Source organism: Ammospiza nelsoni, chromosome 1, assembly GCF_027579445.1.
Source record: "Ammospiza nelsoni isolate bAmmNel1 chromosome 1, bAmmNel1.pri, whole genome shotgun sequence".
Lineage (NCBI taxonomy): Eukaryota > Metazoa > Chordata > Aves > Passeriformes > Passerellidae > Ammospiza > Ammospiza nelsoni.
In genome coordinates, this window is record NC_080633.1 from 92,546,017 (window position 1) to 92,559,143 (window position 13,127).

The 13,127-nt window shown below is 39.2% G+C and overlaps 1 protein-coding gene across 1 annotated transcript in view; it reads left to right on the plus strand.

The window, feature by feature from the left end:
• Positions 1 to 13,127, plus strand: part of TMEFF1 (transmembrane protein with EGF like and two follistatin like domains 1) — a 114,271-nt gene that overhangs the window by 60,817 nt on the left and 40,327 nt on the right. The window contains exons 2-3 of the mRNA XM_059476968.1: positions 6,922 to 7,031; positions 11,216 to 11,345. Coding sequence (XP_059332951.1) covers positions 6,922 to 7,031; positions 11,216 to 11,345 — 240 coding nt within the window. The remainder of the gene's footprint in view (positions 1 to 6,921; positions 7,032 to 11,215; positions 11,346 to 13,127) is intronic.

The window sequence follows — 13,127 nt, forward strand, 5'->3', positions numbered from 1 at the left end:
TGGCACTTTTCTTTATTTTTTCACACTGAATAGCGTTAATCTCAGGCACACCAGAAATGTGAATATTGCAGTGTGGCAGACTCTCAGGTTCAAAGCTTGCCTTGTTACCTTGCTGTGTGAGTGCTAGTTGTTAAAAATTGCTGTGGTTTCCTATTGTGTACAAGAATACTAATTGCTTCAGCAGCATGTATGCATTCAGTTTTCCTCTGCTCAAAAAGGAAACTATGGTGATTTGAAATGTAAAAGTATAATCATCCTAGATAAATTGGACGGCACTTAAGCAATCAAAAGCTAATGCAGTCTTGTAAAAGTAGTTTTAGGGAAATATTTCAAGCTTTATTCACTCAGATAGCATTTTCAAGAGCCAAAGCACAGCTTTACTTTTTCATTCTGCACAATTGAACATTAAATATTGCACTGAGACAGAGCAAAACAGGTTTGGCTATCCTCTAATACTGCCTAAGATTGTTTTCAAAACAGCAGATTTGCCATCAGCCACACAAGGCATCCATCAATTGACCAATTAAAAAAAATGTGGGAGTATTTGCATGCTGTTAGACTACAGTTGTCTTTTTAGAGTAAATTAATTTTAATAATTTTGTTTGTTTTTATTTATTTTTTTTCATAAAACTTCTTGGCTGTCCCAGTGAATTGTTTTCTTTTAATTCAAGTTTGAAAGAAAATGATACCATATCACATCAGCAAAAGGACGTTCAAATGACTTTTAACTGGTTTAATTATTCAAAGCTTACATTTGTTTTAGATTTTCTTGTGTTACATTTTCATTTTTCTCTTTTTCTTCTCTGTTTGCCTTTATTTAAAAATTCTTTTTGGTGTTCTCTTTCCACTCTCCACATTCTTAATTTCTTATAATTTTTTGCTAAACTGTCACCTCAAATCAGTGGCAACAGCCATCTTCAAAGGGGATATGCAGTGTCTGAGGGGCATCCTTCTTTTCTCTAAATTATTTCCCAGTAGTTTGTCTTATTGTCTGTTTTCTTTTCTGAAAAACATAGTTTTTCATTTGAACAAGATAGCATGACCTGTTCTGTCTTGCTTTGCCTTGTTTGACACAAGCAAGTATTATTTATTTGGACAAGTAATTGCTAATTTTGTCTGAGGGGCTTGTCTGCTCTCTTCTTCTTCACCCATAACCTATGACAATTTCTGAGAAGAAAATCAGCAAACATAAACTCTACAATGCAAATTATTGTGATTTACATAATCCACAACTGCTGAAAAGTGAGGATTATAAAATGCTGTGAAAACATAATGCAGAGTTTGTTTATTAATTCCCAAATAAATGGTAATCTCAGGTTTTATCACTGATGCACACTTACTTGGGAAGCTTGTGGTTCCAGCGTTTTAGTAACATTTTGTTCTCTAACTGATGAAGCAAGAAAAGCCACTTTGTCCTTTGGTTGTGGTGCTAAAGCCAGCAATGTCCTAGTGTTCCCTTCCCCAAACAAGGATGGGGAAAGAGTCAAGATCTGGATGGGAAGCACGCCAGGAGTGGCTGAGGTCACTTGGTCTGTTCAGCCTGGGGAAGAGAAGACTGAGGGGAGAGCTCCTCGTGCTCCTCGTGGGCTGCAGCTTCCTCACAAGGGGAATCAGAGGGGCAGGCACTGACCTCTTCTCTCTGGTGAACAGTGACAGCACCTGATGGAAGGCAAGAAGCTGTGTCAGGGCTGCCTTAGGTATTTTTAAGGTATTTTTCCTAATATATACCTTCCCTAGATATTAGGAAGTTCCCACAATTATGCTTTCTGTTCAGAGCCTGGGTGGAACAGCTCTGTAAGCATTTGCACGACTTCCTGCAGGAAAGGCTGTTCTGGATGCACTTCAAAAAGCTGTGGGATGGAGCTGAGCTTGTAGATTAAGACATCTAAATGTAAATGTTCATGTATAGATGTGTGCATGTGAGCTAAGTGTCTGAACCAATGTCAGAGTCACTGTGGGTGATGGAAATCTGAAGTGACTGAAGCCACTACCAGACGGGATGCTCGTATGTTTGCAAGCCATGAGTAGGATTTACAGGAGAATTGTGCAGTTTTGTTCTGAGCTGGCAGCAGGAGGTGAGCAGAGGTATTCCAGGGACACCCAAAATACTTCCCTGGATAATTTTTTTTGCAGTGCCTTTCAAACTCACCTGGTTGAAGCGGGCAGGCTGTCCTTGGGAATCATGGGATCAGAGGCCTGGCTCTGAGAATCATCTTTGTTGTGTGGCAAAGGTTGTGGCTGGCAGCTAAAGGTTTAGTCAAGAGCTCAATTCAACACTCAGGTTATTACTGTATTTGTATTACTGTACTTGTGTGAGCGCCTCAGCTTTATAATTCCCTTTATAAGGGAAAGATTTTGTTGGGTGGGTTTTTTTCCCCATTAAATTCTCCATTTATAAATAATTTGGCAAAACAAAACAAAACAAAACAACAAAAAAAAAAAAGCCAGTGATTTGTCCAAGCCAATCCAGTCATAAGATTATTAGATTGATATCTAAAAATGAGCAGGTTATAGGTTTTCTGTTCCGATTTCGCCTTCTTTGACTCTGTTTTGTGGTCCTGAGAGCTCTAGTCAAAATATCACTGTCTCCAGTAGACTTTGTGTGCTCTGACATGTCCTTACACAACATAATTTCTCCTGAGCCCCTTTTCCAAGCCTATGTTGACTCAACTCAAGTTCTTACAACTTTGGGGGTTCTATTAAGCTGTAGAATTGCAGACTTTTTGTAAACTCTCCCAAGTCCCTCCGTGTGTATGTGTCTATATATGACCTCCATCAGAGGTTGTACCTAATTTAAAGCTTGGCTTCACGAAGAACAAAATGTTTTGGAGGACAAAAAATCCTTGCCTTTTCCCTCTAATGCTAATTTTTTTACCCTTTTACCCCTTCTTTACCAAACCCATAGGTTAAGAGCAGAAGGCCGCAAGGGGTCCCAACACCTACTGTTTGGAAACTTACCACAGAAAGAGAAAACAGATAGACAGGCAGGCAGAGTGAGTTTTTTTCTCAGGCACAGCTGCAATAGTCACAGGCTCACTTTCATGTGGGAAAGGTATTTTTTGGTTCTTTTTATCCATTCATCATTACTATGTACTATTGCCAACCCCAGGTTGTGAAAAAACAAAGCAAACAGATTTGCCCATCTTAGATTTTAGTTTATTCTTGAGATATCCAGATGGAAACAAGATGTTTGATGTACTTAAAGCTACAAATTTGATTTCATCTTCAGGTTCAGCATTTTGACACATGTAATTTACCTTATAACAAGAGCCTCAGAGCAATGCATTTTGAGGTACAGGCAGAAAGCCAATCTACAGCTATGTGTACTGAGCTGTACTTCATATTCTCTGAAAGGAGTCAAAATGGAGAAGGCTTTCTTCATCTTTACTGATCTAAAAAATTTTCACAAAGTGAATTCTTTTCAACAGAGAAAAAAGACAAACCCAGAAGACCTTGCTGTATGTCTTTGCAAGCTGCTCTGTGCCAGTCAGGCCTCACACAACCAGGAAGTGTATTGGCTGAACAGATACTAGCAAATCATTTTTAATGCCTCATTTCAGATCTTTGGAGATTAATTTTATCATAAATTTCGAAGCCTGATTTAATTGCGCTAATTATATTTTCTCTTGGGAATTGATGGATTACTATCTAGCATATTCTCACTGTGCCTAATGAATCACACTGAGGCTTTCTCTTATTTATACCTGCTGGAAGTCAAGAAAACGAGTTACAATAGGCACTAAAGAAACATGCAAGAAATTACCCTAAACCATTTGCTACATATCCCTGCTCTTCTCATGGACCTGCTCTTACAGTGATCATTCCACTCTGCTGGAAATAATTGCAGAGAATCCATTTAATTCTTTGTCTGTGGGGAATTCACTGAGAAGAGAGCACATTTCAGACACGCAAGACATCTAGAGTTCCTCCTCACATCACCTTTTTAGCATCATCCACGCATCCACATGCACTCCTTTTTGAACGGAGTGCTGTGGGTGCAGAAGTAATTACAGCCACCACACCTCCCAGTACTTGTGATTCCATCAGATGTAATCATGCACACATTGGAGGCCTGATTTCACTGCTGCTGGAATTTGCCACTGAATGGAATAAGGGATTAGGTGACATCCTGTCATAGAATAAAGTTCATCTGTCATGTTCAAGTGCCAATCACCAGGATATCTTGTTTTTGTTCAACTTTGAAAAATCATGTTGTCTCCTGGTCTCTGCATGACCTTTCCTGCTCAGTGTTCATTTAATGCCATAAAGTTTATAATCAGTATTTATCATTTATATGGAAAGAAAAACAACCCATGCCTAAAATGAAGTAACCATTAAAAGCACAGCTTTCTCTCCTCTTAATTCCTCCTGTGGGATCAAAAACAATGCCAAATATTTTTTTCCTTGGTTTACAAGGGCTAATTCTGCACCCCCGTCTTCATATCCTTTCTTACAGTTTTGTTCTGAAATCTTTCCATTTCTATCTGGCTGTTGCAGGCAGAGCAATAGCTAAGCTATGAACGAGTATATCTTGAGTTCAGCCTTGATGCTGAACTGCCACCTGACTTCTCTTTCTGAGCTAACCCCATCCTTCTCCTCTGCAAAAAAGTGAGGTCCCTTGCCCACCACTGTGGTGAAGGGGCTCCTTTCTGCATGTCTGTGTGCCCTCTCCACAGTGGGCGAACACCAATACTGGGGAAAAGTCTGCACTACACTGCTAGGCAGTTGGACGTTGTGTAGACTCACAGAAATACAGGCAGGAGTTGCAGCTGTCCAGCGGTTTCTTCTGCTGGTCAGGAGCATGGGGTAGGATGTTGCGAAGCACTGAGTCCAGCATGCTCAGCTGAGAGTCGGGCAAGGGGGACCAACATCTCATTGTTTTCCTGACCTGATGAACAAAGTCTTTTGAAAGTGGTGCATGCTCTAATTTGACTGTACAGTTATTCCGTTTTAGAATTTCATTTTCTCAAATGTCGTATCACCTAAAGGTGGACCCTTCTTTCAGATATGACAGTCATTTCCCCTTAATTAATTTTGATAGTTTGTTCATCTTCGTGGAACAGCCCTTCATGAAGAGAAAGAAAGGCACATTTCCTTCAGGAGCGAGTTACGAGCACATTAAATTGAAAAGCTGCGATGTTCTGTCACATTAGCTCGGTCCCTACAACGCAGCAGTCACGCTTGATAAACGGCGACATTAAGAATAACATTAGAGAACACAGGCACAGGGTTGTGATGGCAACCAGGATACCTATCTGCCCATTGTTACACACATTGCCCTCCTCATCTGTGCTTTTGGGAGCCATGGACATATGGAGGGAAAAGAATCAATATGTTTCTCAATTTTTTCTCATGGCTGATGAAAAAATATGTGGATTGTAACTGGAGTTTTCATTGAGCTGTAATCCTGTAACTTCAGTGCCATAAAATATACATAAAAATACATGCTCTGTTAAATATAGAAGCATGCGGCAAAAGTGTTAAAATTTATTACGTTAATTATTGTTTATTTATTTATTTATTTATATAAACTATATGTGTGGGTGTATAATGTTACATAAACAAATAGGAGCAGTTTTCCAGGGTGTCTATCACTGTCATACCAAAGTGCTGATACTGCTGTGAGGAGGAGGCTGGTTGCCTATTTAAGACTCTTAAGTGGCAGCGAGGATTATTTTCTTCTGCTTTTGACCTACCTTTCCCTGTTTCTGAATGGCTGGTGTTCAGTTCTTTCTTTAAGCTAGTTTTCTTGCTTATTAAAAGTCACAGACATTATTTTAAATCACACCGCTGTCAGTGAACCTCTTTAGTGGATCATACTTGCTATGGAGTCCTGAAGGTTGCTGCCTTGAACCATAGCACAGACATCTTTGAATCATATCCTCTGATTTCACCGCACATTTAACAGTGTCAGGGGATTTTTCCAGAGCCCTTGGTGTTATTTTGCCCTTTTCATTGGAATCAATAGTACCCGCACTGTTCCCACACAGCCTGATGAGGTCACATTTAGGCAGACAGTGACCACTTCCATTATCCCACTTGTGCTTTCTTTTGCTCTCTTTCCTATATATAATTCAAATCAAATAACTATTTCAAAAGAATATATTTATTCTCTTTTAAAACTAGCCTTGGATTGTGATGTCCAAAATAAGCTTGCAGCTAGTTAGGAGACCTTTGTGCTGGAGCTAGTGCCTATGCAGTTGATATGTAAAGCCCCTTGGTTTCCCTCTTGCCAGCTGTGCTGCAAGCTTACAGTGACAGGATCTTCCACTTGTGCTCCATATTTTTATGCAGGAACTAAGACACAGATCTCTGGTTCATTACTCTGGCTCCTACAGTGCAAGCAAATTATAATAGTTTAAACACAGTTGGGTTTATTTTTAGTCTGAAGGATAACAGTATGGCCATGGCAGAGACTGAAAAACCAGGCAGAGAAATTCTGATGGTTTAGCTTTTCTACTTCCTCAGGACCTTTGTAGAGAGTTAAGCAAAAAGAGGTAGCAGGTGAGAAACATAGGCTATAACCTGTGTAAAGCTCCTGACTCCTCCTAGAAACAACTTCTGTGGACAAGAGTTTTACACTGTGGCATCCCCATCAGGGGAAACATAGAAGAGAATTTGGGTAGTGTAAATACGTGCTTTCTCTGTATCTGTTTATGAGGTGAATCGGCATTTAGCCAAAACCACTCTCCCAGCCAGGCAAAGCTGCCTCTGGGGAGCAGGATGTGCCCCTGGACGGGAGCCCAGGGACAGGGCTGAGCCCATTCAAGGCAGCCTGGAGCGACAGCTCTGGCATTTTTCCTTTAATTTCTATATGGTACTAAGGCAGCAGGGGTGCTCCAAGTGTTTAAGGACAAGGCAGTCCTCAAAATAACTCATCTTACAATTTCTTTCCTGTCTTGTTTTTCTGTTTTTCTGCAGAGTTAAATGTAAGGGAATCTGACGTAAGAGTGTGTGATGAGTCATCGTGTAAATATGGAGGAGTGTGCAAGGAAGAGGGAGATGGCTTGAAATGTGCGTGTCAGTTCCAGGTAAGGGCTGCTCACCTTTTTGTTTGGCATTTCTAACAAATCTTTCAGGTGTATTGAAGCATTTGTAGAGTCACTGCTTCAAAAATACCACTCTGCAACAGGCTTATGAACTCTGACCATAAGCTCATTTTTCAATGGCACTGATTACATCAGATAATAGCAGGGTCATCAGTGATCATAAGAATTTTGAATTAGAATAATGAATTAGTCCTGCTCAGAAAAAAAAAAAATAAATTAGAATGTCTTCTGAAGTTTTAGAAAGAAGTAAATAGCAGGTTCAATTTTTTGTCAGTTTTTGACCCTTTCGTTGACAGTTTTTATAACTATCATGGCAATTCTTCTCCCTTCTACCATCAACTTTTTTAGAGAAAAATATAGCAGTGCTTTCTTTTCACAGTTTTTAGCCAGGACAAATATATCAAATATTATGTACAAGACTCATGGTAAAACGAAGAGCTGGCAGTGTTATCAGCAAACCCTGGAGTGGGCTGTCTTTCAGTGTTTTAAAAATAATTATGTGTTCTGTTTCCAATAAATAATAAATCAAGGGAACCAGAATAGCAAAGGTGTGTATATGATCTTACACTGGTTTTAGATTCCAGTGTTTCAGAGCTGGCTTTTGATAGTGTGCTGCTCACCTGTGCTAGGGACATTGTTCTAGCTGCCTTTAAAAGGGGGAAAAAATTCTTATGAGACAAGGCTTTTTCATCTCTCTCAATCTGTCTGTAACATTTATTTATGCAAAATAGTAAAATCAAAGCTCAGTAATGATTATAAAGAAAGGGGAGAAAAATACAATCCTAGGACAACCAAAGGTTTATTTTTTGTAGTTTTTTGTAGGTGGTAAATTTTGTGACTTCCTAATAACCAGGTCTTGAAGAATATAAAAAACAATGCTAAACTGTTAATTTGTTTTGAAGAGTGCAATTTTTTTAAAGCATTGTTTTTAAACTACTTGCATGTTTACTTGTACTTGTTGAATAATTTATTCTGTACTCTTAGGAAATAAGTCCATGGGTGAGGAGAAGATACTGTGTTTTTCAGACATAGCAGGTTGAAAATCTTCTTGTAACTCTCAAATTGAATTGAGCTTACTTGACTTGCTGCAACTAGCAGCACCAAAATTTCCAGGCAACAAACACCCAGCCCAAACTGTTAGGTTCTTCACGTGCAAGACTGTCTGAGACTATTTTTTTGTGATATTTCAAGGATTTGAAAGGAAAGCAGACACATTTGTGTATAGTGGTTCAGCTGAAGAGGCACTGAAATGAAGATGTGGGAATATCAGCCTGTTCTTCCAGAAGTGTGTTTCCTATTCATCACAGAGCTGGATTACTGTGCCACTACACTGTTTTCCTAAGATTACTTTGCAACCCCTGCTTGTAGTTCAGACGTCTAAGTGTCTTTGCCAGGAAAATACTTAATACAGCAAGGCATTTTTTATGTTGTTCAGACTGCAATTTTTAGAAAAATGTACTCTAACAAAAGAGTTGCAAAATTCAATTGATCTGGGATCCAGGTTGTGGCCAGGTAAGATGTTCCTGCTAGCAAGGAAATAACAGAATCCATGAATAGGCTGAGTTGAAAGGGGCCCACAAGGGTCATTGAGTCCAGTTCCTGACCCTGCACAGGACATGCCAGGAGTCACACCATGTGCCTGAGAGCATTGTCCAAACACTTGTACTCTGTCAGGTTGGTGCTGTGATCACTGCCCTGGGGATCCTGTCCCAGTGCCCAAGCACCCTCTGAGTGAAGAACCTTTTCCTAATATTTAATCTAAACCTCCCCTGACACTTCAGCCATTCCCTCAAATCCTGGCTAGAGAGAAGAGATCAGTGCCTGCCCCTCCTCTTCCCCTCCTGAGGAAGTTGTAACTCAGTGAGATCTGCATGACAGAGGAGTGTTTTGGGGATCAGAGTGGCGCAACTAATCAGAGCCACTCATGAACTAAGGCTGAGACTGGGGCAAACTTTCTTCAGATTAGGGAAAACAGATGACAAATTTCAGTGTTGTTTGAAACACCTATAATGTCATAGGTTGCATAGCTGCAACAGCTCTGCAGGCTAAAAGGTCTTTTGCTGTATTTTGGATGAGTTTTACAAAACCTGAATGAAAAACTGATCAGCATCTAGTGCGTGTGTTATGAACCAGTGTGGGAGGTAAGATGGGGTGAGGTGGGATGAGAGGGGAGAGAGAGAGAGACGTCATGGGGCTCTTTTCCAATTTCAGTAAGAAAGTCTTTACAACAATCAGTTTAATTAGATAACTGCTTTAATAGGAGAGAATAGGAAAAGGAGATATGTGACAGTGAGTAAATCTTACAAGCCATTCAGATGTTGGAAACTCTGAAATCACACAGCACTGGATGGACCTTGGATGGATTTTCCCATGGCACGCTGTACTGAGCAGATCCTGTGCACGAAGAGATGCTCTCCCTTTTGGCCATTTGAGGTATCAGAGGACTTCCTCGCAAGAAACCTTCTCTCCTGAAGGGTGCTCACAGGAGAACTTTGGGCTGTACTGTAACAAATCACTAAAGGCTTACCAAACTGTAAAAAAGGAATCCCTTTACTTTTCATTTTCTATCCTCAGAAGAGAACCTGCAAATTTAAAACATCATACAGAGACTTAAGGAGGATTGAGAATTATCTATTGAACGGATTATTGGAAAGTACTGTCCCCTTGGGAGGTGCCTGTTAATTACTCTCTAGAAATGACTGTTTTGTATGGCATGTGGCAGGACTAATGGTTGAGTGTCTGAGAGCTGCTCACTATGGGGAAGTAATAGAAAAACTGTTAGAAATAATTTTTAGAGCTGGCAGAATGATTTATTTTTGTTTATACCTGCTTAGTTCATTCTCAGTTGGTCATCTATGGCAGGATGACAGAGGACTGGAGGGTAATACTCTTCAAAATTATGTTTTAACATTTCAGTACTTTGACCTTTACGTATGTCAAAGCACAAAGAAACTCTTGTGGGAGAGACTCTCATTTGGAGTTTGGAGAAGAAACTCTTTTATTTTTAAGTCATTTTAGCTTAACTAATGTTATTTCTGCATGCACTCTCATGAGTTGAACAATACCAGTTCAATCATAAACTTTGTGTGGTTAAGAACTTTGGTGGCTACTCAGTATTTCATCATTGCTTCTTGGCTTTTGTTTTTGGTTGGGTTCTTTTTACATCAGGGTGTTGAAGATGCAAAAGGTGTCTGACTTACAGTTACCACCACACCCCCAAAAAGGGCAATATCTCCTTTTCCATGCTGTGAAGCAGGGTTTGGACCTCCAGTTCAGCAGGAAGTTGTTTGGACCTCCAGTTCAGCAGAGTTGACATCTCAGATGTCAGGCAGATTGCTGGTCCCAGCATCTGAAATGCACATTATGTGTACAAGGGATTTATTTCTGTTAGAATATAAGAAAACAGCAAAATGTAGGTAGCTTCTGCAAAAGCTATTCTGAATGATGTTTTCCTTTCTTTCTTTCTTTCTTTCTTTCTTTCTTTCTTTCTTTCTTTCTTTCTTTCTTTCTTTCTTTCTTTCTTTCTTTCTTTCTTTCTTTCTTTCTTTCTTTCTTTCTTTCTTTCTTTCTCTCTCAAATTCTACTAAATTTAAGATTTAAATTTTTCAATGTAGTAATAGAAAAGCATTATTATAGTTGTTGACCAAGTAAAAGACTCCTGATGCTCTTGAATTTAATGAGAGTGGCTATTGTTTTCCACCTCCTTTGTGAGACTGTTCTGACCAAAAAGGTCAGCAAATCTCCCCTTAAGCCCTGTTCTCCTTAAATTCTCCTTTGCTCAGTTTCGGCCCCCTGTGCCTAGTCATACTTTCTTGTTTTATCTTGAAGAAGTTTTCTCCTGCCTCAGTGTTTATCCTTCAAATACTTCCAGATGCCTGACATATTCCCTCTAGTCAGTACAAAGTCCCACCATAGTTATTTTGTGCTTTTAATCTTTCCTACTGAATTCCTATGTTCAGTCCATGTGGAGTTAGACTATTATTTCAGTGATCCAAGAGGAATACATATAGTGATACTGAAAAACTAATATATTTCAAGTAGTTCTTTAGCAAAAAGGGTTATAAGATGCTGTTAATAACACAACTATCTTCCTGTATATTAATATGCAGTTCAGATTAATCACTTGATTTCTGAATGACTGGGTTATATTATAATTTCTTTTCTAGTGTCACACAAACTATATTCCAGTTTGTGGATCAAATGGAGACACTTACCAAAATGAATGCTTCCTCAGGAGAGCTGCTTGCAAGCACCAGAAAGAGATAACAGTGGTATCAAGAGGACCTTGTTATTCTGGTATGTAAAACATCACTTTGTGTCACTAATGAATGATGTTTTATGGTTAGCTCTTTAGTTTTGCCCTTAATTCCAGCAATTAAAATTTTTGTGCTTTTCATAGGATGAAATAATATGGAAAGCCCAAGTCCTCTTTAGGAATGGAACCTTTTGCTAGGCAAGAAATCTGATATATCTTCTGATATGCTAACAGATTAATAAATAAACACTACAAGCTGAAATGCTTTATCTGAGAAAATAGATTATTAATGCTTCTGTGGTGCTTATAGAGGAGCATTGATATCCATCAAAAGGCTTTTAACAAATTTGAAGCAGATTCTAAATTAGCCATTTCTTTAGGACTTTTATTTTTAGGATATACAGAATTAGTGTAGCATCCAGCAAGTGACACTGATCATCCTGACTGCTGCTCTATCTGTATCCAAGGCATCATCTTTGACTTTGGGTCATTACATTGAAGATATGCATAACTACAAAATCATTCTATCTCACATTTCTAATGAACTTGCCTTTTTTGTCTTTCCACACACTTAAAGCATAAATTTTTCCACATTTCAAATACATGGGACAGGTTTTTCCTGTCATACAGCATACTCTTAGACACAGAAACTTTAACCACTGGTGGTGTTCTGAACCTCTGGATAGATTCAAAGCTGGTGAGACCAGATACATGGCTGGCTTTCTTAGAATGAAATTAAATGGCTCAGTAGCATCAATGACTGCAATCTTTGGTGCATAAATAATACACACAAAATATTAAGTTGTGGGACATCCCTCATCTTTGGATAGAGAATGGTTGCTCGGAATTATCTAAACAAGGTTACGTCCATATGGCGGCCAAAAGCGTGACCATTGCTCAGATGCGCAATCCTTACTAACTTTATGTTGGTTAGTTGCAATGACAATTTAGAGTTATCAGGCCTGGTTCTTAGTGGTAGCTGCAGAATCTTATCTGAAATTGGGGTAAATGCACATGCAGGGTACCTAGCCCAAGTCCTCACGCTGCGAGTCCCAGTTACCTCATTTACATGCAGCATGTTTCACACCAGCTGCTCTTTGAGGCCTTTGACTGCAGCACAGACCTATCCTGAGGTCTGGCTCATCTTTGCTGAGGTCCAAAACCATCTGTGTCGTTGGTTCTAATACTGAAGGAAGCCCACGTTTTGTGCCCAGATCAGAAGCATAATTCCAGCATCCCTCAGGCTGATGACTGAATCTACTTGTCTTTCCCAATCTCCCACCTGTAAATTATCTCCAGATGCTGCAGAAATAGGCAAAAAAATGCAATCCAGTTTGGAGGACTCACATACTACTGTAACAACACCCAAGAAATATGAAGGTTTGCACTGAGGATGTATAATTAAATTTTATTTTTTTAATTTCACGCCCAAGTCATTTTAAGCAATGGACACACAGCATGAAAATTTATTTCTATCACTACGACAAAATTCTAGGATAATGTTTTAGGAACAACAAGGTGTGTTTGCATATATATGCATTCTACTCTACTAAGAAAAAGAAATTTTGAAATGAAAAATCGATTCTTCTGAGCCTCGGGTTGCTGGCAACTAATTACTACATTATACAGCTAGTAGGCGATTTTTTTTTTCAACCTTCCTCTCCTTTTCTTTAAGTCCTACATAAAACCCAGGAAACACAGCATAATTTTTAGCACTTAGTGTAACAGATCCAGAAATGTGCTGAAACACAATACTCCAGAAAGTACTGAAAGCAGGTGTGTGAAACAGAGGCTCTGATTCAGTCTCTGAGTACTGCACTTAC